We start from the raw sequence: 23,538 nt of genomic DNA, 5'->3' as shown, positions 1-23,538 counted from the left end.
GGTGTTGCCTCCACTCTTTAACATCAACTTGTTTTCACCCATTCCAAACGTGGAAGGTCACACAAAAATTTTTGCATGATCAGGAAGCTAAAAGCTAACGTCTTAACCACGGGAGGCTGTAAACAGATGGCTAAACATCCCATTGTCTGGAGATCTGGACAATTAACTTTGCACGGCTGTGATACAAGATGAAAATTACATGGGGTATCACACGGCAGCCGATGACCAGCAGCCATAAGGCCGAAATAAAATGGGCTGTAAATTTTGCAGAGTCTGAGAAACATCGAAGCACACCAACCCGTAAGATCAGTTTCACCTGCAGAGGTGCAAGTGAGCATGTGCGCGTCACAGCGCGCATGTCCACTGGAATGTGTGTGTCACTGCACACACGGGGTAATCTGCGGTAAGCTGGTTTATGGGCTCGTCTGTAGTGACGCAGATCTCCACGCCAAGATCTTCACCGAATCCTCCCTGGTAACCCGCGGATGCTGCAGCCTGTAGCCTACATACCAACAGACGGCTTAGCATCTTCACCACGGGAAGACTGATTTTACATAATCACACAGAGGAGATGTGTAGGCACTGAGGTGTGGAAGATTGTGACCGCCATTGAAAAGTTGTGTCATGAAAGTTGCCTATAAGGTGGAGGAGGGGTGTGTGTGGGGGGGGGGGGGGGAGTGCGCCACTATGAGTGCATGTGATTTTCAAGTCTTATAGGAAATTTACAGCACGTCCACATTGTGAGCTACTATACAAGTGTGGATTTAGTGAAACAAGACAGCAGTTATTTTTTTAGTGACTTTCTCACATATGTGATATATTTTCTATTTTATTGTATTGTTTAATATTGGGCACATTGGGCATTTTAATCGCAGACCACCTGCCTGTGTAATATAGTTCTACTCACCCTAATTTAGAAGACAAAGTGTATCGGAACTCTTGGTGGATATGAATTGATCGAATCGATTTATATTTTTATGTTTTATGAACCGTGGCGACAGTAACACAAGAGCCAAACGAGTTGTCACAATGACAATGGTTATTTCTCTCAAATGTGAGTTGAAAGAAATAAAAGTAAAAATAAAAAAAAATAATTAAGCACACAGCTTTATGGAGCTGTGTGCTTTATAAGCAGACGCAGCTCCATAAAGCTGTGTGCCTTATGGAGAAATAGACTTCCTGTGCAACGAGACAGGTTATGCTGAAGGGTCAGCGCCTGTGCGTCTCGGCAGACACGCCTCGAGTCGCTGCGCTCCGCAGCCACTCAAAGCCAATGTGGCGAGGCGCGTGCAGCCATTAGTAGGCGCGGCTTGTCAATCACGGCGACCCGCCCACGGCCGCTGCTCAGACGGGAAGCGCACCAGTCAATCGTCCCGCAGCAGCTATGAAGCGGAACCTCTGTGGCACCAGCCCACGAGCCGTCCAAAATGTAACGGAGGGACGTGAGAAGAGGACGCAGCCATACACCGCTTACGACAAGTTGGTGTGTGTATATATATCTTGAGCTTTGGAAGAGATGCGTAAAGTTGCCGTTTTTACGCAAAGTCTAGGGTCAGTCCTACAGTCCGGTGGGAAAAGTTCATTCTGCGGATGCAACTGATTGACTCGGCGAGCCAAAACAAAGAAACGGCCTGACGATCGATAACTTTGGATCTTTTCATCAAGTTAAGGTCTGTTCTCAAAAGTTTTGGGAGGGGCGTCCAGGTCGGAGCGGAGCGCGCCGAGAGGGCAGCAGATGCTGACCAGTGAAGAGGAAGCGGCGCGACGAATCGAATTCTGTCTGGCCTTGAAATTAGGACAAGTCGAGACAAGCCGCGACTTCTTTTTTTCTTGTCACGCATAAAAGACGCGCGCAGGCGCACGACACGGCGGTTATGACCGATTCCACCCACGGGCGCCCGCTTCTCCGCAAAATCGCAGCAGGCAGCGGCGCAAAGTTGAGCCCGTGACATCCCCCTGCCGCCTCTGCACCCTTTTTTGCCGACCATGGAGGAGAGCGCCGAGTGCGCCTCCGCCGCCCCGGGCGACAGCTGCTCGGACGCGGAGAGCATCAGCCTGAGCGTGCTCAACTGGGAGCAAGTGCAGCGGCTGGACGCCATTCTCACTGGCTCCATCCCCATCCACGGCCGCTGGAGCTTCCCCACGCTGGAGGTGAAGCCGCGGGACATCGTGAAGGTGGTGCGCAGCCGCATGGAGGAGAAGCGGATCCGGGTCCGGGAGGTGCGCCTCAACGGCTCGGCCGCCAGCTACGTCCTGCACGAGGACAGCGGACTGGGCTGGAAGGATCTGGATCTGATCTTCTGCGCCGAGTTGAAGGGGGAGATGGAGTTCCAGATAGTGAAAAACATCGTTTTGGACTCTCTGCTGGATTTCCTGCCTGAGGGGGTGAATAAAGAGAAGATCACGCCGACCACTTTGAAGGTACTGTGCAAGTTGCCCGAACACACAGCTGACACGACAAAACTGTTCAAGATGTACAAACCATTATTTTAAATCGATTCCTTAAACAAACAAAAAAGAAAAAACACCACCTCACAAACACACTATTTGAATTAGTCATTGATCAAAAACTTTTGGCCTCCTTTAACGGATCCTGCAGGGAACATTTTCTTATTCCTAAACGGATCTTGTACAGGTCAAATGGGATTCTGTTTAATCTGAGTCATACTTACATTAATGGCCTGCTCTCAGTTACCTGGATACAGAGAACGATCCCGGCTACTAATGGACCACCGACAGATGTGATCAGCACAACATCATGACTAACAGACATAGTCGAGCTTTGTGTCTGCCTCAACATGGAATCCAAATCTCAACTCAAACAAAAACATTGACTGCTTTTTGCTGCTTCTTCTTTTATCGGGGAGGTGTATTTTTCTTTCTTCCTTTTTTTTTATACACAAAACAAAATAATAAAATCCCACCACGTTTTATTGTGCCAGAAAACCAGTTGGTGTGTGGAATTCTTTTTTTTTTGTTTTGTTTTTTTTTTTTAGAATTGGAGCCAGAAGGGCTCCAATTCTGCCTAGTCTTGCCTAGTCTTTGTTTAAAAAAAAAAAAAAAAAAAAAGAGCGATACAGAGAAGGAGCAGCAAGAGGCAAAAATTCACATTTGGTCTTTTGTTCTTTTTAGGAGGCCTACGTGCAAAAGATGGTAAAGGTGTGCAACGACTCGGACCGCTGGAGTCTCATCTCCCTCTCCAACAACCGGGGCAAGAACGTGGAGCTGAAGTTCGTCGACTCCCTGCGGCGTCAGTTCGAGTTCAGCGTGGACTCCTTCCAGATCCGCCTGGACTCGCTGCTCCTCTTCTACGAGTGCTCCGAGCACCCCATGGCCGCCACCTTCCACCCCACCATCCTGGGCGAGAGCGTCTACGGCGACTTCCCCACCGCCCTCGACCACCTGCGGCGCCGCCTCATCTGCACCAGGAGCCCCGAGGAGATCCGAGGCGGCGGCCTGCTCAAGTACTGCCACCTGCTGGTGCGGGGTTTCCGCGCGGCCTCCGACAGCGAGATGAAGCTGCTGCAGCGCTACATGTGCTCGCGCTTCTTCATCGACTTCCCCGACGTGGCCGAGCAGAGGAAGAAGCTGGAGTCGTACCTGCAGAACCACTTTGTGGACCTGGAGGACAGGAAGTACGACTACCTGGCCACGCTGTACGAGGTGGTGCGGGAGAGCACCGTGTGCCTGATGGGCCACGAGAGGCGGCAGACGCTCGGCCTCATCTCCTCGCTGGCGCTGCGCATACTGGCCGAGCAGAACGCCATCCCCAACGCCGCCAACGTCACCTGCTTCTACCAGCCGGCCCCGTACGTGTCGGACTGCAACTTTAGCAACTACTACGTGGCGCAGGTGCAGCCCGTCTACGCCTGTCCTCCTTCGCCTCAGCAACATTACCGTTCTCCCTCCCAGCACCCCATGTACTCCACCTGGTTGCCCTGTAACTAATTCTTGATCGTTTGGCAACGTCTGTGAAACTCTTTGTGAGGATGAATGAGGATCATTGACCTCCTTTTGCTGACTGGCGTTCTTAAAAGAGGGGAGGAGAAAGAAGGACTTCAGGCCAGGTAACAGGCATCTAGGCGGTGGGACATTACAGGGATTTTTTTCCCCTCTGGTTTTTGGAAGCCGTGAACGTGAAAGCTGATGATTAACGGAGAGATGCCAATTGGCAAGGCAGACCCCGGGGTTCGGGGTTCGACCGTCATCCAATAAGACCACCAGCCTGAGAATAGTGCCGTGTTCCTTGACACTTGCACCTCACAGGCCCTCGCTAATGATTCTCAATCAAACCAAGCATTCATGCGCTATGTGTTGGGTCTGCGTAGGACTCCTTTTTTTCCACAGGCAATCCGAAAATGGGGAACTGAGCACTTGTTTACAAATCCACCAGTCAACTTTGATACTTTACAACTTGATGGCAATTCTGAAAGAGGAGACGGAAGAGACAACGTAACAATGCATGCGTTAGCCCTGTGATGGGATAAACGTTCAAGTGCCTGACAAAGCCCTAAAGGGATGTTTTTATGATTCTGTGTCAAGGAAAACCGCTTTGAATGCTTTGATGTATGACAGGTGATGCTGAATGTACTGAGGAACAGAGTCTACCCGCAGTATGTAAAGTCAGGTCGGTCTCTTACACTGAGGGTGGTTCTTGGATTTAGATTTTTTTTTCCTATTTGATAATGTTTAGTTTATGTTGCAGCTCTTATCTGCAGCCTCGCAGGATGGGCACACATCAACAGCACCAAAAAGGGAAGTAAAAATATGTCATCATCTGTGCAAGGGAAGGGGATGAGAGGGGGTCAGAATGAATATGTTTTTAATAGTTTACTGAAGGTGAAGATAGAGGTTTGGTGTGATTGCGCAATTCTAGAGTGTGAAGCAACGGCTACATGCTGGACAGCTTGTAGAGGAAGAGGATTACAGAGAAGGAAGCCGCGAGCAACTGCAAGCCTAGCTGCTACCAAAGAGTTTAGCATTGGTTCTGTGCTAGCAGCTGCTTTGATCAGAACCTCTTGCAAGAAGAACAGCACAAGAATCGCACTGAATCTTTTCTTCGCAGAAAATGTATTTTTGTTTAATTCTGGCAGGCCTTGGCAAGAAATTACATGAAAATTGTGGCACATTATGGTTTGATGTCACGCCTCGCACCGACAGGAAGCCTCGACCTGGAGCTGGTTGGCTTTTCTGATTGGGCTGTTGATTGTGATAGGGGAAAGGTTCTTCCGATCACCTTCCAACATCTTGTCTCCCCTTTGGAAGCACATTCTGTGGGCTCTCTACCAAATAGACACACGAAATAAATCAAAAAGGGTGTAGGAAACGTATCCCTGGCATGGAACACATTATTGGTCTCTACGCTGTTGTGTCCTGGGTTGAACTGCTAACATGCTGACATCTTTGAGACTTAAAGGTTTAACTTCCTCTGAAGAAAATTCAAAAAAAAAAAAAAAAAAAAAAATAGAGAGATTTTGATGTTAAGTCTTATTCCTGTGTTGCGAAATACACTCGCCAGTGTCTCTATCAGTGAATCTCAGCTGCACTATAACTTCCACCCTTAAAGATAACACATGAAAAAGAAAGAGATGAAGAAAAAAGAAAAGTTGTTTCTGTTCACCTGTTTTCACCTGTTGCACCTTAGTGCTGTCTGCAAAGCGGTGAACATTTGCAGTCATTAAAAAACATTAATGGATTGTTCACATTCATAGTCCCTTGTATTTCCTATCTGATTCTGCATGGTTACAGTCCTGCCCATCTTTGAACGGGCCACAATCTGCATTTAAGGCTAAAAACTCAAATCGTGATTGATTCAAAAAAATCGATCAAGAGAAAGGAGATGTGATGAAAAATGCCGGAGATTCATTTTGGAAGAGCATATTTTTCATTTAAATTGCGCTGGATAGTTTTAAAGCCACTGTCAACAGGTTCTCTCCCTCGCTTTTATTTTTACGCCAGTATATTTTTTCATGAGTCAACGTACTAAGTGTGAAGAGAAAGAAAAACATGCAAAAGCCTTTGGCAAATACAAAGTGTGTTTGTCAGTGGGGTGGAGAGAGTAGTTTGTGTACGCAGGGATGTAACAGCAGAGGAGGAGAAAAGCAGCGGAGTAAGAAGGCATACTTGTACAGGGGGAGAATATCTTTGAAAGAATGTGTTTGACGAGGCCCAAGAAGCTTCAGCAATGATGTACGATCAGTAAATGTTGGCCACCTTGTGTATTATTTTCCCCGTTAATGGAATGGAGTCCAATTCTGGGACGTGTGGAAACTTGGGCGGTGTGATCACATAATCATTCTTTTGCTTTTTTCTTCTTTTTTTTTTTTTTTTTACTTTTCAGCATAAAAAAAGCACCAAAAAAAAAAAAAAACACTTACAGTATACTGTTAAAAGGGCAAAGGGAAAACAGACGGCGGTAAGGCAGGTTGGCCTGGGGCTGTGTTTCACATGTTAAGTATGAGACCAACAGGTGTACAATATGTGTGTCCTCGGCACATCCTCTCAAATGTGTCTGATCTATTTTTCTATCAATCTCTATTTTTGTATAAAGTTCATGTTCGGGCTGATGTAGAAAGATCACAGCTATGTCGTTCCGAGTCTGTTCTGTCGTGTGCTGTTTTTTTTTTTGTTTTTGTAAGTATGTGACATGAACATCATTGCAGATGAAGACGCTGTGTGTGTTGAGTTGCAGATGTGTTCTTTTGTTCATGTGTACTGAGATATTCATACTGTCCTGTTTCTTTTTTTTTTCCGTTGTTGTTGTTGCTGTTGCTGTCAAGAGATTGTTTCACTGTCGTGTGGGGTTTTAAACTGCTACCCTGAATGATGATCTGATGATTGTGTACAAATTGACCAACTTGAGGATTAAAAGCTGAAAAAAAAAAAAAACACCAGCAGAATGAGAAACCTTTTTTCCATTTCACTGAAACGACGGGCAACCTTGGGGAGGCTTCCACGGTGCGGCCGCGCTGCTGCAGCTCTGCCCAGACTTTGACAGAGGAGTCTACCTGAGGTCAATCCCGGCGTGCACCCCTGGTCGCTGCCAACAAGGGACAGCTGAATGTGACGGATTTCCCCGCGAGAGACGTCATGACGAGCGTCAGCGGGCGTCATCGCAACCACTGCCAAGAGTCCTGAGCCGAGGATGTTCCTTTTTCCTTTTTTTTTTTGCTGCCACCACAGCTGACATACGTGCAGACTTTACTACCAGCAGAGCCCTGGACTCCAGGAGACACATGGTAACTGACTGAGTGGATTGGCACCAAGCCTCCATCTCGCTAATGCCTGTAGACCTCGGCCTCCAGATGTCACTTTCCCTGATGACGGCAAAGGAAAAAAAAAAGAAAAAAGATTGGGCTGAGCATCTCTCGCTTAGTTTTTTCTCATACTTTTTGTCCCACCTGTGAAGTTAGTTTCAAAATGGTTTCATCCTGTTGGCAACAATTTTTTTTTTTTTTTTAATAATATCAGCATTTCTAACACACGTCACTGCAGCATCAAATTTGTCTGTCCAATGCACGGCTTCCCATTTCTCTTTCATTCACGGATCGCTCAAGAGATGGGCGATGGAGAGGAGAACTGGGCCAGTGTTATCCCCCGTTAAGAGGGAGAGAGTGGACGCTAAATATAGCCCCCCCTCTGCTCTGCCAGTGTAAGGACATTAGCCCATCTTCGGAAAGCTGATTAGCCTCTCTCCCTCCGTAAGCATGCGCTCAGAGCCCTGGTGTGGTTACCGCCCAGAGATTTACTGGCTATTGTACTGTAACACATACCGGCCCTCATCTCCCCGCAGTCTTTTAGGTCAGTCTCGCTGGAAAGGGCCAAAAAGTATTGAGTCCACTTCCTTCTCAATGGCTTAAAGGAGAACTGAGAACATGACATAGGGACCTCGTACCGCGTTGTGCAACAACAAGAAGGGTGCACGGTTTAAGAAGTGGGCCAATGTGCTGCTTTTTAGCGCTTGTGCCATCTTTACAGGCAGTGTTACAGGCACTATGTGGCTTGCTTAATGCGTTTGAAGTTCAAAACAAAAAGTTATAAAAACAAAATAAATCTTTTGATCTCACACACAGAAGAATCACTAAAGCTAGAGACCTTTTAGCCTAGCTTAGTAAAAGTCTACAACTGGAGACTAGCAGCCCAAACCAGACAGAACTAAAGGTGCTCCAAGCGCGGGGCGTTTGTGGTTACTGTGAAAGTTGCGTTCCCCACGTGTTTTCTATGGTCAGTGCAACTTCTGTCTTTTCTAAAAAAAATATAGGTACTTCATTTTGACTGTGCAATCTGTGTGTTTTAAAATAGCAACTGACAAACCCGGCCTACTGCACGTTTGCACTCGCTAAATGAAAGGGAAAGACCCAACAATGAGTTCTAGCTCAGCCTCTCAACTTATTGATCATACTAATTTTCAACCCCCTTCCACTGATAATGGGGATCATCTCCCAGGAACTCTCTGAACTTGCAGAAGACATTGTGTAATCAGAGAGGTGAAGTCAGAGGACACAGCAACCATGCATTTCAGAGCCAAACAGAGAAATACGAAGGTAGAAGATTCCACATTGGCTGTTTAGACACTCAATGATTAGACTGAAAAGAACGAGAGACACTTTAATGGATCACTATCTGGAACAATGGGTTTGACCTGTCAGTCAGCTTTAACAAAAACAAACAAAACTGTCAGAAAAACACTCGCTCAAAATAAATGAAATGTTTGGGGCCGAAGCTAAAGACACGCTCGGGGGACGGATCACATGAGAATACGAGTGTCCAGTTGGAGCAAGAGCAGGGCCAAAAGTCCGTCCAGCTCAGCCCAGTCTGGGCCAGAGGTCAGCCAGTAAATCAAACAAGAGCAAGACCAGACTGTGAGAAACAAGCGTGTTTGTCTGTCTGTGTGAAAGAGCAACGGCGCAGCCGACGAGTCTGCGTGGGCTCACACTGCTTTTTTTTTTTTTTTTCCTTTAAATGAGGCTGTCTGTGCAACAGGAAAAAGATAACCGCACGTCTCGGCACACAACCACCGTGTGCAAAAATAAATCTGCAATAACTGACTATTAGCAGCAGAACCGGTGAAAATTGGCGCGGCGCATTTCTGGTTGGTCGCAGGGTAGGAAGCTGCTGCTAGCTGGAAGTCAGACAGAGTACTTGACGCTCAGCAAATAAGATTACATGAGTCGGTCATAGATCCATAAATCTATGTGCAATGTCGCCACATCTGTCTGTGTTTTAACACGCTCATAAACTTCCATCCATCAATTTTACTTGCCTCTCCTGCACTCAGGGCCGCAGGGGTGCTGAGCCGACAGTTCATCATTTTTTATTTTTTTTTCTTGTCATCTGGACATTTTCCATCTAAATATTCTTGCATTTCTATTTTATTTGTTTGTTCCACTTTCCATAAATCCGTGCAGATCGTGTCATATTCACTAAAAGCCACACTGGCTTCAGATCTCCACAGGTTGGGCTGTCCCTAAAATGAGATGCAGTAACAGGGACACAAATATTTATCCTGCACACTGGGATGGGGTAATCCTGGTTTCTCTGTGTGTGCATGTAAACACCATATCCCAAATATGATGGGGGCGGCATCAGGCTCATAACCGGCATACAACAGCCTGAGCAAACGCAGCCGGTTTGTACATGAGTAATAGGATCGCAGAGGACGATATCTGCGGGTCATAAAAATCAGTGGGAGTCATCGCTTGATAGCTGCGGTGCATCTTTCCGTAAATTAAACGGCATACAAGTATAAAAACAAAATGGTGGAGGCGGGTGGGGTGGAGGAGCAGGGAGTGCACGACTGCTAGTGCAAAAACTGCAACAGTCCAACAGACAAGAACCTAAACCTGGACCATGAGCGTTGAACCGACAGACCTCCTCAGGCATCCGGCGAGCTCGGCCTTTTCGGTGGCTGATGAATCATTCACCAACACTCTAAAATCACTTAGTGGCCATTAACAACAAGATATGGGGGAAGCCGTTCCTGGTTGCCAAGTTGCGAAACGTCAGCAGCTATGAGTGATTGTACTCCATTACGAAAGTCATCATGGGCGTTTCACTTTCTAATAACAAGGGATGGTAAATAATTAAACTGCCATCAGCGAGTCTTTCTGAAGTTCTGCCTCGTACAAGGCAAAGAATCACTCTCCAAAAAGTCTTAATGTAATTTTTTTTTTTTTTTTACATATTTGTTTCAAAAGTATGTAAAAAAAAAAAAAAAAAAAAAAAAAAAAAAAGCATGTAAAAGTAGTTTGCACAGTGATTGGCTGAGAGGCCTGAATGTGTTGACGTTTAGATCATCCGGGAGGGAAATGAGAAGCAGCCACTGAGGCGGACTCTCATGGTTTTCATAATTACTTTATCGTCCCGGGTTACATTCTCCGTCCAAGTCCCTGGGGCAGCGGGATGAAAAAAGAATTGTGAATAAATGAATGAAAATAATGAGTGTGCTCTCCAAGCTCCCCATGCAGCCTTTCGTGAATTAAAGTTCCTCTTTGGTTCCATCTGTTCAAAACATCTGACGTTGTTTTTCGTACTGCCAAAGTGCAAGACGGCACTGGAAGGAGCGAAAAATCAACAGCAATAAAACCCAACAATGACTTTATTCAGAGTTTTTTTTTGCCTGTATAGACATCATGTTGGAAGCACCAACTGCTTCCTATTTAGAATCCACTTCCTGTTTTAAGGCAAACTTATACGTAAGTGAAACTGGTGGATACCACAGACATGTGATGAAGGAGACACATACGTGGGCAAATAAAGTGTGTGGACACACCAGAGGACATGGAAACACATGGGCGGATAGGTTTGGGGCATTTAATCATAAAGACGGTTTAGAGCTACTAATACTCGTACTAACTGTTAATAATTGCAACATGGGGCATTTTCAAAAAGGATTATGAAATATGGCCCAAGAGGCCAAAGACCCACTGATAGGGTAACACCACTTTTATGCGAACCAGTAGAAATTGGTCTGCTTCATTAAAAATGACATCTGATACATTGCGCTGTCTCTCTCTCGCGCTCCCTCACACACACACACACACACACACACACACACACACACACACACACACCACACACACACACACACACACACACACACACACACACACATTATTTAAGTGGATGAGGATTTTAGAAACGTTATGCTGCAGTGATCCTTTCCTTCAAATATGCAAACCAGTCCAGACTGGATTTAAATTAAGGCAATGATCATCATCATTACCACCGGTATAATTCGCTGCTATCACAGTCGCAGTCGGCAACTGTGATTCCATATAATTTGTCTTGATGCGGCAGTCTCGTCAAAATGTTTGCAAGCACTTTGGAAAAAAAATATTTTCTTTGGAGAGCTCACTTTTATCTGAATGTTGCTAGCAATGCACGTTTGTTTGTATTTAGAGGGAAACTGAAAAGTTTCCATTGTGGGAGAAAAACGAGGGGCATTTTGATTTTGATGATTCAATCTGTTTTTGTTTGTTGCTTGTTTGTTTCGTCAGGATTCGAGATCGAGGGTTGTACAAAAGAATAATTGGATGTCAACGCTAATTGTAAATGCTTTTTTTGTTGGTAAGCATATCAGAGATTAACTAGCAGAACCTGAATGTGCGGCTGGTTTAAATCACTAATTAATGGAGTGTGTAAGTTGGTTTTAAAAGAACTTTGATGGGGTTTCTGAGTGAGTTCATAGATGATAGAGCTGTTTACCATCGAGCTACGTCACTTCCAGTAATCTGAGTTCATTTGGAGCTCAATTTATATTGCGGAGGTAATCATCCATGTGAGTGTCTGGTCGTTCATCTGTTCCTTGCTTTGTTTGCGGGTGCACACGTGCGTATGTGCTTTTTTGTTTTCCTTTTATTTCCTTTTGCTTCTTTTTGGCTGCTCAATGTCTATTACCTCCAGCCAACACTCCCTGTTCTTACAGGGGCTATAATAATAGTCATTATCACACTTTAACAGCCAATACACACCTGCGATCTCACCACTCATGCCAAAAACACACCTGTATGCGTTTAAGTGCAGCTTTTCTGCTCGATAAAGGAAATGGAAAGTTACAACTGGCTCCAAGAAGTGCCTGCTTGCATGAGGCGCATTTAGCTTGTGTACAGCTATGTTGATGATGAAGGAGGAGCTCCTCTGTGACACCTCTAATTAATTAATTAGTCAATGGATTGGATCTATACAGCGCTTTTCAAAGCACCCAAAGCGCTTAACAGTGAACCCATTATTCATTCACACCACATTCACATGGTGGAGGTGAGCTACATGTGTAGCCTACAGTTGCCCCAAAGTAAAATCTCTGATGCCCTATTATGAAAACATTAAGAGTGACAGTTTTTCACAGGTAAAAAAAAAAATTCCTTTATCTAGGCCCCACCCCTTTTGTTTATAACTGCTGTGCCTTTGTTAAACACTAGCATTCAAATAGGGCAAATACGTATTTTCGGGACGTCATCCAATTCGCTGCTACATCAGCAATTCCAAAGGAAATTTGATTGTGTGACAACATCGAAAACAAAGTGGGCACAAAGATTTATGATGTGCATACTGAACAATATCAGCTGCCGACTAAGCAGTGTAAGTGCCATTGTTATTTTTAAATTGTTTAAATTGTTGGCTTGCATTATCTATTGTTAATATTAGCCAAGAGCTTGCTAAGCAAAACTGACTCACTTTTGTTTTTGTTTACATTGCAGACAGTGGCGAGTGACCTTGTTAACTGGTCATTATCAAACATTATCTCACTTAGCACACAAAGCTAGTTAACAATAAGAAGTCAATCTTAAGCCTGGACCAAATGATTATAAGTCTTCAGTCTTGATTACCTCGGTAATAAAATCAGTTTCAATCAGTAAATTAGTTTGAAAAAAAAAAGTAGTCAACAATGGTTCAACGGGAGCAAGGCATCAGTCCAACCTCCCAGTAGCCTGACAATTTGCCCATTGGTCCTACATCCCCTTCTGTGGGACAGGCCACTCTTAGGAGATCCTCCAAGACTCAGTTGTAGTTGATGGGTGCGTCGTGCAGCCTGTCGGCCACTTTTCCTGAGAATCGAACCCACATCCTTCTTACTGTGAGGTGGCAGCGCTAACCACTGCGCCACCGTGTCGTCCAAAACACAACATTAAACAGACAAACAAAAAACAGACCGAAATAAAATTTGCTTAGTCTGCACAATCATCACATTTTCGCAATTTTCCCCAAAGTGCTCCAAGCCAGATAAGCTCAAGACAAACTCAATCAAAGGTCCCCCAGTCCGATACAGACCAGGCCTGGGCTAAAAGTTTGTGTTGTTGCAAAGGGAAGGTCTTTCTGTCCAGGCCAGACTGGTTTTACCTCCAAGTCAGATTAAAGTGAGTGTTCCACAACATCACGTTAAATGGAGCCGTTTGTGTGATCCTGTTTAAATGAGCTTAGCAGCTTCTTCAAGGGTCTTCGTTTGGTGGTAAAAGTTTTAGCTACAAATATATGCAACATGTGTAAGTGTTTGACGCGTCTCTCTGTCAATACTGAGCTGATACAGGATACTGAATGACTGTACACTGTGCAAACAAAGTTGATGATTTCAGGGGAAGTCAAACCCAGCTAAAAGAGATCCAGCTCTTACTAGCCTGCAGTGTGTGTCGTCTGTATTTGTTTATGTTAATAAGAGTTACCAGGGCTAATTTTTTGGTTTTCTGAGCATCACGAAGCAGCAGCATGACTTTAACTTCCTATGCACGTGCAGTTTCGACAGCATCTGCAGGGTTTTGAAGTAAACAAAGTGATTGTCTTCAGTGTGTCGCCTGTGTTGCTTTTGTTTTATTGACTTAAAACAAGCTGAAGTGACGAACCGCATACCTCCCAGCAGTGTAAATATGGATTATTTGCTCTACACTTTAATGAAAGTCCCAGTTTCATTTTACAAAAACAGTATAACTTTGTCTTTTTTTTTAGACAGACTCTGTTATTTTTCCTTTCATTCTTGCCTCGATATGATTCCAAAGGAATTAGTCTGAGTTTGTTTGGCTTTTCGGGCCATAAATCTGTTACACCAGAATAGAGTGCCAACATCAACAACCCATCACGACTCATCAGACAAACTAGTAATTCAAACCCAACTATTACCAGTTTCCAAAAAGTCTTTGGAAAAGTCTCTCAGGCTTTAATCCTGTCGCAAAAAAACGAATTTGAAACGCGATATGAAGGCTGTTTGTGGATCCTTCACCAAAGGAAAATCTTGTGTAAAAGGAATGGCTAATTGCATAGAGTAAACCAAAGACTCTATTGGTCAGACAAGATCCAGTCAAACATGGTCTTTAAACCGTCTTCACCAAAACGTTTGTTCCCAGACAGTAAAGGTTCACAATCGTTTTTATCTTTTTGCTTCCTCCTACATATTTAAGTCCAATGTCTTTCATATTTACCTGTACTCTCCTCTCCGCTCCTTAATTACATTGTGTGCAGACCGTTTTAACACTGCTTTTACTTTGAACAGAAATGTGGAACGAAACACGTCTGAAAAGAAAGTTGTTTGTCGGTGAGGATTCATGTTTTGGACAAGAGTTTAAAGAGTGTCTGGCTGGTTTTACCGATTCTTCCTCCTGGTTTGGAAAAAAAGACCCCCCGCTGTCTTGAAAGCTGCTTTTCAAGTAAAGACTGCATATCCTTTAACCAGAGTCTGACTCATTGTAGCTGTTAAAATTAGGAGGATTGGCGATCTGTTGGTGGAACATCTGGAGCCTAAAACGCATTTGTTCTTCCACATCAGCCTGGATGCTATTTCCAATTCCACAAAACTCCCCAATTGCAATAGACATAATGCTGGTGGCTAACAATAAAACTCTTTGATGATCTGCAGTATTTCTCTTCAGCTCAAATAAACCTTTTTGGGCAAATTTTATGATAATTACATTTAGTCCAGCAGTTCTGCTCAGAGACAAACTGAACTTTCGGTCTGTGAAACACTGGTAATTCTGAAATTCTCTGTGTCCTTTGTCGGCCTTAAAAAGAAATGTCTAAAAACGGATAGAATATGGGACCTTTGATGCAGCACTGAATAGGGAGCGGGAGATTTACGTCCATCAGCTGCTGGCTTTATTCTTTACGGTCAAAGGTCAGCAGCTAGGGGTCGGTCAAAAACAGACAAACGTCAGCAGAAAAGCAGCGGATCTGACAGAGCACTCGCTCTTCTCGTGTCTCAAACCGTTTCATGTCCTGATTGATTGATCGTTTAAGGCCAAGTTAGCTTATGGCGCAAAAAGGTGATTGTCAGAATCAGCTGCTCCGAGAGTCAAAATCTCCCTCTCACACAGCCACACACACACACACACACACAGCCACACACACACACACACACACAGCCACACACACACACACACACAAACACCAAGTCTTCTCTCATCGCATGCTAGAGTTATGTTTACCAAGAGGCCCACTGCCGTTCACTTCCTCTGAAACCTTTTCGCTCCATCTGCCCCATGACCCTGGGCTCACCTTCCTCTTCTCCATCCCCTCCTTCACCCCTTCCGCCATTCTACACATGCACGCACGCATGCACGCACACACACACACACACACACACACACAAACACACACATCACTCTGGTGGGACTCCAGCAGTTATGTCACTGGCCAAAGTCAATCGGAGGGAACCATGCAGAAGGTCTGGTCACAGTTTACATGAGGTCACGGAGGTTGGCATCACACCGGCCCTCCTGTCGCCAGGGCAACAACACAGACCGCATGCACAAGGTTTTTAGCGGTAAAACGCGAGGAGCGAAGCCAGGGGACAGCGTTGCAAACCCCTCCCCTGGCCGGACGGGCCGGGCCGGGCCAACAGACCCTCTCACACAATCATGGCCGCCCGCGCTGACATTTTCCAGACATATTTCAAAATCAGCCTCATGTGTGAAAGTTCCTCAGTCTGAAGTTTTTTTTTTGGGGGGGGGGCACCACAGAAACACCACTGTTAAGAAAGTGAGAAAGTGAATGTAGCATAATGTCAATCACTCAAAGCATTTGGAATTTTTTCAACTTCAACACGGGGGGGGGGGGGGCTGAATGAACATTTCTTAAGGACAAACTTTGTTTTCAACACAAACTTTCCCCCCATTCCCAAACCTGCCGTCTAATCACTTTCCCATTAGTCACTCGCACAGGAAAAAAGCCCCCTAATCCAATTAGAAAGCAGAAAGAGCCAAATTCCTGACCTTCACTGTGCAATAACCCATGTTTGTCCGCAGTCACAAGCGAGTTGGAGGCATCTGTTTTATATTGATGTGGTTGTATGCACACGAATAGATGTGCGGGGAGGGAAAAAAATAAAGACGGAGAGAAATCTGCAGACTCTGGGACAAAAGTCCTGGATCCCCGCTGCAGCAGGTCCCTGCGTGACACACACGACGTAGTGTTTGTTTGTGTGCATGGCTGTTTGGGTGTTTGAGCGCGTGCACGGTAGTTGGGGGGGGGGGGGGGGAGACGAAAAAAAAACGGTCTGCTTTGCTCGGCCATCTGAGCACAGCTGGCGAGCAGACATCTGGTGAGAGATGGAAAAGAGTGGGACAAAGAAAAAGTCAATAAAGAGAGAGAGAGAGAGAGAGAGGGAGAAAGAGAGAGTGGGGTTGAATACAGGGACAAAGGTAATCCGGGGTGAAATGCACAGATTTACATGGCGACACAGACGTGCACGACGCAGGTCAAGCGTGGTTATGGCTTCCATGCGCGCTGCTTTTTTCTCCCCCCCTCCCCCGCCCCCCCGAGAGTTTTGAGAGAATCCTGTGTAAGACGAGTCTCCTTTTGTTTTGCTTGAATCCTCTTTGATTTACTCTGAGGGGCTTGAAAAAGAGCAGCGACTGCAACTCTTGGGACACGCAGGGGAAAAAAGAAAAAACAGGGGAAAAAAGTTTATTTATTTTATTTTATTTTTTTAATCATAACTGTCTGCTGTTTTTTCTCGGCCATGCTTTACTTAGAAGGCCCTTATTATAACCCAGTTCAGATCCCTGTCGGTCATCTAAAACTGTGTGCAGCACTCGCTGCAACTCTGTTTTAATTCTGCGTGATGACGAAACCAAAAGGTCCCACACTCGACCTATTTTCAGATATTTATTTTTCCTTCTGGACTCCAATGGAGCTGACTCGGAGGATTGGTTTTCCAAAAAAATAAAAAAGATAAGTAAAAGAAAAATCCTGATATATAGGAAGAAAAAAAACGTACTCTTGTAACATCAAGGAGGGCTGATTTCCAGAACTGTATTTTTGCATAGACTTTCTGAAAAATCACTGGCAGGATAAAGAGAAATATTGCTGTGAAGAGTAAAAAACTGCAGGGCCTGTAAAAGTTGACGCACAGCCGCTCATATGCAAAGACAAATGCACTTCTGCCGGTTAAAAAAAGATTGAATTTAAGCCGAGCGGCGCAGAAAAGATGTTACCCATCCTGCAGCAGGAAGAAACGGAGGCGGACGTCCCTGGAGGAAAGTGAGGAAGATGTGGACGCCTGAAAAACCTCCTTGGGGGACAGCGGGGGCGAGGGTGACCGCATTGTTTGTCAGAAGGGGGCGAAAAGAAAGAGCACGCAACAGACGACTCATCATCTGGGAAAGAACGCACGGGCCATCCACGTTAACGCTGAAGGCAACAAAAACAAAGCCACTGTCTGAAACGTGAGGCCGGTGAAGTCATGGCCGGACGTTTTTCCCCAAATAAAAATAATGCTGCTTTCATTTTTTTTTTTTTTTTTTGGTTTCATGGACGGCCACACAGCTGTGGACAATAATAAAAGTGTGATTTTCTCAGAGGGATTTGTGCAGCATGACGCGACTGCGACGCTTATCCGAGATTTGCGCTCAAATAAAACTGCCACTGGAGAAGAACGACGTGCAACGCATAAACATTATGGTAACATCAACGTACGTGTTTTCAAAGTCTTCGTCGGAAAGTGGGAAACAGAAACAAATTAAACGGCGCTGCCTTCCACATCATTCACTGCCAAGTGTTCAGATCAGATGCTCACGATAAAACCTTTTCAAACAAACACCTGCTCACGAAGGTTTGACCCGCACAGATACACATGCGATGCGCTCGACGGCGACCACAGTCTCTCCAGAAATAATAAGAAAAACTGATTTCACAGAGATGAAAGGAAGCCTTGATGTGTGTCTATCCGCCCGTCCTCGTAGATGGGAGGAAATGGAAGGCATTTAGGGCTTCCCATCACGCCACACAATCACAAAAAAGGAGACAAACACAAAAGCAGCGGGCAGAAAGGTTGAAAGCAAATCAAAATAAAACGGCCTTTGTGTAGTCACTTGGAAAGGACCATAAAAAGGATGGAATTGTCTTTTTATCTTCATTTTTCGAATGGCCTGGAAATTTAAAGCCCGTAGTTTAAGAGAAATATATGAGCAGCACAATGTGTGGTAGTCAGTTTGAAAGCTAGTTTCAAAACTGTTCCCAGTGTGGGTCTGTGTGTTTGTTTTATCGTTTAATGTTCTTTTTTTTCCTGTACGGCACCTTGTTGAAGCTGTGGCTGTTATGAATATTGCAAGTTGTATGTCATAACATTAATATATCCAAAACCAATGCAATTGGTTTTAGAGAAGAAAGAGTTCAGAAAAGTGCTGCGCAACAGACAAATATTTCTCTTTTTCTGGCACTTTTCATGTGCTTTGATTAAACCGGGAACGCGGACGGCCTTATCGTTCCGTCTCTCCGGCTGTTTTCCACTGCAATGCAAAGCAGGCTGCTGGAACAAGCACTTCCAGATTTTATTTGACACTATTCTGGCCCCTCCCACAATCATAAATAAGATGGAGAGATCCCTTTTGAAACGCCATAAAAATATCAGTGTTTCTTCCCGTCTCCAAAATTACAGCTTTTTACCCTTAGTTTGGACGTCCATGAAATCTGCTCTGACCCCTCCAGCAAAGAAAATACAATTTATTGCCCTCGAGAGTTTCCTTCACTCTATCAACTTTGATGGAAGCTCTTGAAAACAAGACCACAAACCTTCATTCATGGCGCATTAGAAAACATTCCTATTTTACAAATCGTATACAATTTGTATGTCGGGGGTTTCCTTTGAGACCTTTGTGACATCACAAGGTCGCATTTCCACATCTCTGTGCTTATATACACATTTAGTGAAAAGGTCAACAGGTAAGAGAAGTAAATAATATACATTTGTTTGATTTATTTTTAGATTCTCTTTTGACGAAGCACAAGACAACAATGGTGACGAGGATTTTGCATCACATGGGACCTTTCACGTTTTGTTTTTTTACACCTCAAGGCACCGTTATAACTGTTGCCGTTAATGAGACGAAATGCAGAGCTGGCGCTGCCGCAGCACTACGATGCAATTTAAAAAAAATAATAATAATAACAACAACAACCTGAGGTTGAATCTTGAGTGCAAAACTACGCCACCATAATAAAAAGCTGCTGATTATAACTGTTCTATCAATTTGCATATCGAGCAAAACCTAGATTGCCTGAACAGGCTCCAGATCACTGCGCAGTCTACTCCACTGAACAAAGAACAAATACAAGGCCGTGGAATTTTCAAGATAAAGCCAGCGGGACACGCAATGGAGTTTTGTTCCCATAGACTTAAGGTATGTCGGTTTAAAATAAAGAGCGTTTCAGGCATGTTTGTGCAGCTCAAACATACCTATAGTGGGTCTGGGAAATTATCAGAAAGAATAATGGAATTTCAGTGACGGCAGGCGTCTGCGATGCGTTGGTCGTCTCTGAGTTTAGCTACAATCTACAATCCCCAGAAGACATTTCAGTGATAGCAAGGCTGTCTGTGTCGGTGCGTGCACGTCTGTGTGTGTGTGTGTGTGTGCATGAGAGTGTGTGGTTTTGCGCGCGTAGTTGAGGGACATGCATGGAGGTTATGGGCTAAAGTGATAAGAGGGTAATTTTTGCATTTAAATTGACAGTCTGCAATTTGGCAGGCAGCATAAATGACACATTATGTTGTGCTCTGTTTAATTCATGGCACATGCATGGCACGTGCGACACAGTACAGTACTGTAGCTCTGGTACCTATGTCATTATCACAGCATCCGTGCTAATCTCTTTAGCAGCGGCTGTCGTTGCAACATCACCGTCTTAATTTCATTCAGACGAAGTACATGAATCAACATTTCCTTAAGAAAGCAAATATACCCGAGTTAGCTGAAGGCTAATTTCCATCGGTAGTCCCTTTGCTAGGCGTAAATAGATACTTTCATGAAATACACGATAGACATAGACAAGAAGACAGCATGAAGACAGATAGTGACAGTACAATCATCATAAGACAAGCCACATCGGCTAGAGCACAGTTTTGAAGGACATCCATTTAGCCACTACCTGATACAACTCGCGCAAAAAACACTAAGACCTCATGGTTACAGGCATTGCATGATAAGTACTGTCATCATCATTAAGTATTTACATAAAGAAAAAGAAAAACTATCAGTAGTACTACAAGTAATAGTGCTACTAGTGCTCACATTGTTGGGAGTCAACAAGCCAACCTTTGCGTCGACTTGAAATGAGTGATACGACGGAGACTCTCTGATTGGGTTGCGGTACTATATTCCATTGGTGTGATGCTCTGAATGAGAGCACAGCCTGGCTGAAAGTCCCGCTCCCAGTGGAGAAGCCAGAGAGGCGCGGGCTCCTTTTACTGAGTCAGCGACCGCGAGACAAACGGTGGGAACAAAGCAAACTTTTGTGATGTCTCGGCTGAACACCGCTCCTCGGCCTATCAGGGCCCCGTGCAGCTGTGAGCCACATCAAAGCCTGAGCAATTTACCAAAAGGAAGCTCAAAGGGGTCCATCCTGGATGGTGTGCATGTGTATCTGACTGCGTGGCCGTGAGGTTTCTCTTCCTTTGTTCGTTCCAGACATCCCCGTCCTTGGTGTTTTGTGAAGCAGCTGAGCGGGCGCTTTGTCTCGCCAGTGGAGCCGTCTGACTCTTGGCATTTGACAACATGAGAGGGAAGAAATATTTTACGACTTTAGCAATGTTCGTCTTTCGCACGTCTCCCCTCGGCAGACGCGGTAAAAAAAAAAAAAAAATTTGACGTAGGAGCCAAATGTTGCAGTAATCGTCAGTTGCTAAACGCAGCCTTAGAATTTCAAAAAAGAAAAAGAAAAACACTTTTACTCTTTAAACTCTTCATGCACACAGCTTTTTTTTTTTTTATGGAAATGCAGCGATAGACCTCGGTCAGTGACGCAGCTACTTGTGCAAAGGTCTGTTAAAACAGATAATGACAGGCTACTTCCTAAATCCAGTCTTGCCCGTTTTATCTCTTTACACCACTTGTGTGACTTGAAATTCGGAGGGCCTAAGCATTTAGATGAACAGAGGCAGCAAAATGAAAATGATGTCGTGCGTGCTCAGATCGTGGCATCGGTCCAGCGGGAAATGTATCTTTATAAATGACAACAAATGTCTCATATCAACGCTGACACTTGGTATGCAGCTTTAGATATGATGGGGCGACTATGAATAGCTTTAACTGGGTCTAAGGCCATGTTATGCATGGAAAGTTTAGGGAGGGAGGAGTGGGAATTATTATTATTATTGCTGGCATTCAGGTCTTTAGGAAATTGAATTAAGAGTTCCAAGAGTAATAAAGCCTATTGCTGCTCTTCTGTGTAAAGGAGCAGCAACAACTCATGTTGCAATATGCCCAGATAATAAAAGAACGCTGCTTTTCTTTTTTTTTTTCAAATGTCTGAGAATCAAACTGTAATCGAAAATGTTTTTTTTTTCACATGCAGCTTTCAGTTGGGTTATGATTTTTAAGGCATTTTAAAGCTGATTGTAGAAGTTCATGCTTACAGCTCTTATTCTGACTGAGTACAAAAAAAAAATGAAATAACAGGCAACAAGACAGTTTGTTGAATAGGACCAATTCCGCCTACACAATTACTTCTGGAGCTCCATCACTGTTTTTTTTGTCTTTTTTTTTTTTCCAATACGGCCAACTCACAGATTTGGTACAAATTGCTTGTGAATGTGGCTTTTCTGATTGAAATGTCTCCTTTTGCTACCTCTCTTCAAAACGGCGTCTCCTCAGAACTTGAGCAACTTGAGTGCCCTCTGACTTCCCCTCTATCCTTAAAGCAGTAGTTCTCAAACTTTCTCTGTCACGCCCCACCTTGGAGGAAGAACATTTTTCAGTAGCCCCAAATTTGACGTGGCTGTGTCTTGAGGGATCCCGATTGAACCTGCAAGTGGTCCCATGTCTCTAGGACAAAGTTGACTTTTGACCCCCTAGACTTGCATGGCATTAGGGCAGTGGTTCTCAAACTTTCTCTGCCCCACCTTAGAGAAAGAATTTTTTTCATTTTTGAATTCTTCTTTTCGTCCCTGTCAAATATTTGTCCATCCTGTGTACCTGAGCAGTGTTTTTCTTAGCTACAACCTACTGAACACTCTATGTTAATTATTCCCCGCGGGCGCCTTGTCTCCCTCCCGCCCGGTGTTTCGCGCCCCCCCCAGATGTGACTCTGCGGGGTGGGGGCATGGGGGAGGGCACCCACTTTGAGAAACACTGCCTTTAAGGCAGAATTTGGCCAAAAAGAAAAGCTTCACCCATTTTTTGTTCGGCACTATGTTGATGGAGTTCTGTCACAGAGGGAAAGAATTACGTCCGTGGCCAATACAATGGAAACCTCTGGCGGCCGTGTTCTCAAACATTAACAAGAGAGCAGAAGAACAAACATACCGTGTCTCTGCACTACTTGTGCGGTGTCATGCAAGTGTCCGGAAGACTTGGCAGTCTGATTTGACTCTAAACAGTAACGTTAACATCACATTTCTTTAGCCAAAATATGCGTTTGGTGTTGGGTCGGCTCAGTTCAAGAGCCCGAGCGAGACATGAGATCAGCAGAAAATGTGACGCAGACGCCCAAATTTACATGCTACCAGAACTCGTCTCGTCTCACGACTCATGAGTGGTTCTGAACCGGGTGCACCTTCTGCCCCGAAGGGGCTACAAGGGATATTTTTTGGGGGGAGGAAAATGGTCGTAACATGGTCTTTAACACCTGATTTGACTGCTAAGTCGGTATGGTAGCCACCATCAACACAGTGGTTAGGAGAAAACTGGAGTCACATCAAGTCTGGGCTAGCTGTCCAATTCAGTCTTTATTTCTGTTAGATTATCCATCAATTAGGTTTTTAAAAAAGTCAAATTATAACGACCACACAGAGATGTGTATAAATGGCGCTTCGTCGTGAAGCAACTCCTGAACGGCTTCGATGCGCACCGACACTAACGGGAGGCTGTTCACACAGGGCGGAGCGCAGAGTTGAACGGCTCACCTTGAGCATCCCTGGTGACGTCCGACGGTGACCTGAGCCGCGGCAGGGTCGCAGGCAGTGGGTCAGCCCCTTGCCGAAGCATCTCGTTCAGATTAGCGGTAACAGAACGTGACAGTGCTGAGAAGCTTTGAGCTCTCCACTGCCGGGGATTAACGACCGACTGGACTGGTAGACCTTCAACTGCCACTGCGGTGCCATCCTGGTTTCCGACTACAGAG

At 44.8% G+C, this 23,538-nt stretch overlaps 2 protein-coding genes across 2 annotated transcripts in view; one reads left to right on the top strand and one right to left on the bottom strand.

Annotated features, from left to right (window-relative positions):
• LOC142903023 (inactive serine protease 35-like) overlaps nt 1-23,538 on the bottom strand; it is a 43,484-nt gene that overhangs the window by 14,699 nt on the left and 5,247 nt on the right. The gene's annotated exons all lie outside the window — the stretch shown is intronic.
• LOC142902985 (terminal nucleotidyltransferase 5A-like) lies at nt 1,350-6,904 on the top strand. Its single transcript, XM_076048364.1, has 2 exons — nt 1,350-2,421; nt 3,133-6,904. Exons 1-2 carry the CDS (start codon nt 1,987-1,989, stop codon nt 3,946-3,948), a joined length of 1,251 nt encoding a protein of 416 aa, XP_075904479.1. The 5' UTR covers nt 1,350-1,986; the 3' UTR covers nt 3,949-6,904.

Source organism: Nelusetta ayraudi, unplaced genomic scaffold (genome assembly GCF_046127955.1).
Source record: "Nelusetta ayraudi isolate G7.1 ecotype Tasmania unplaced genomic scaffold, CSIRO-AGI_Nayr_v1 ptg000100l, whole genome shotgun sequence".
Taxonomy (NCBI): Eukaryota; Metazoa; Chordata; class Actinopteri; order Tetraodontiformes; family Monacanthidae; genus Nelusetta; species Nelusetta ayraudi.
The sequence above is the reverse complement of the archived record's forward strand: the minus strand, read 5'-3'. Positions and strand labels throughout refer to the sequence as shown.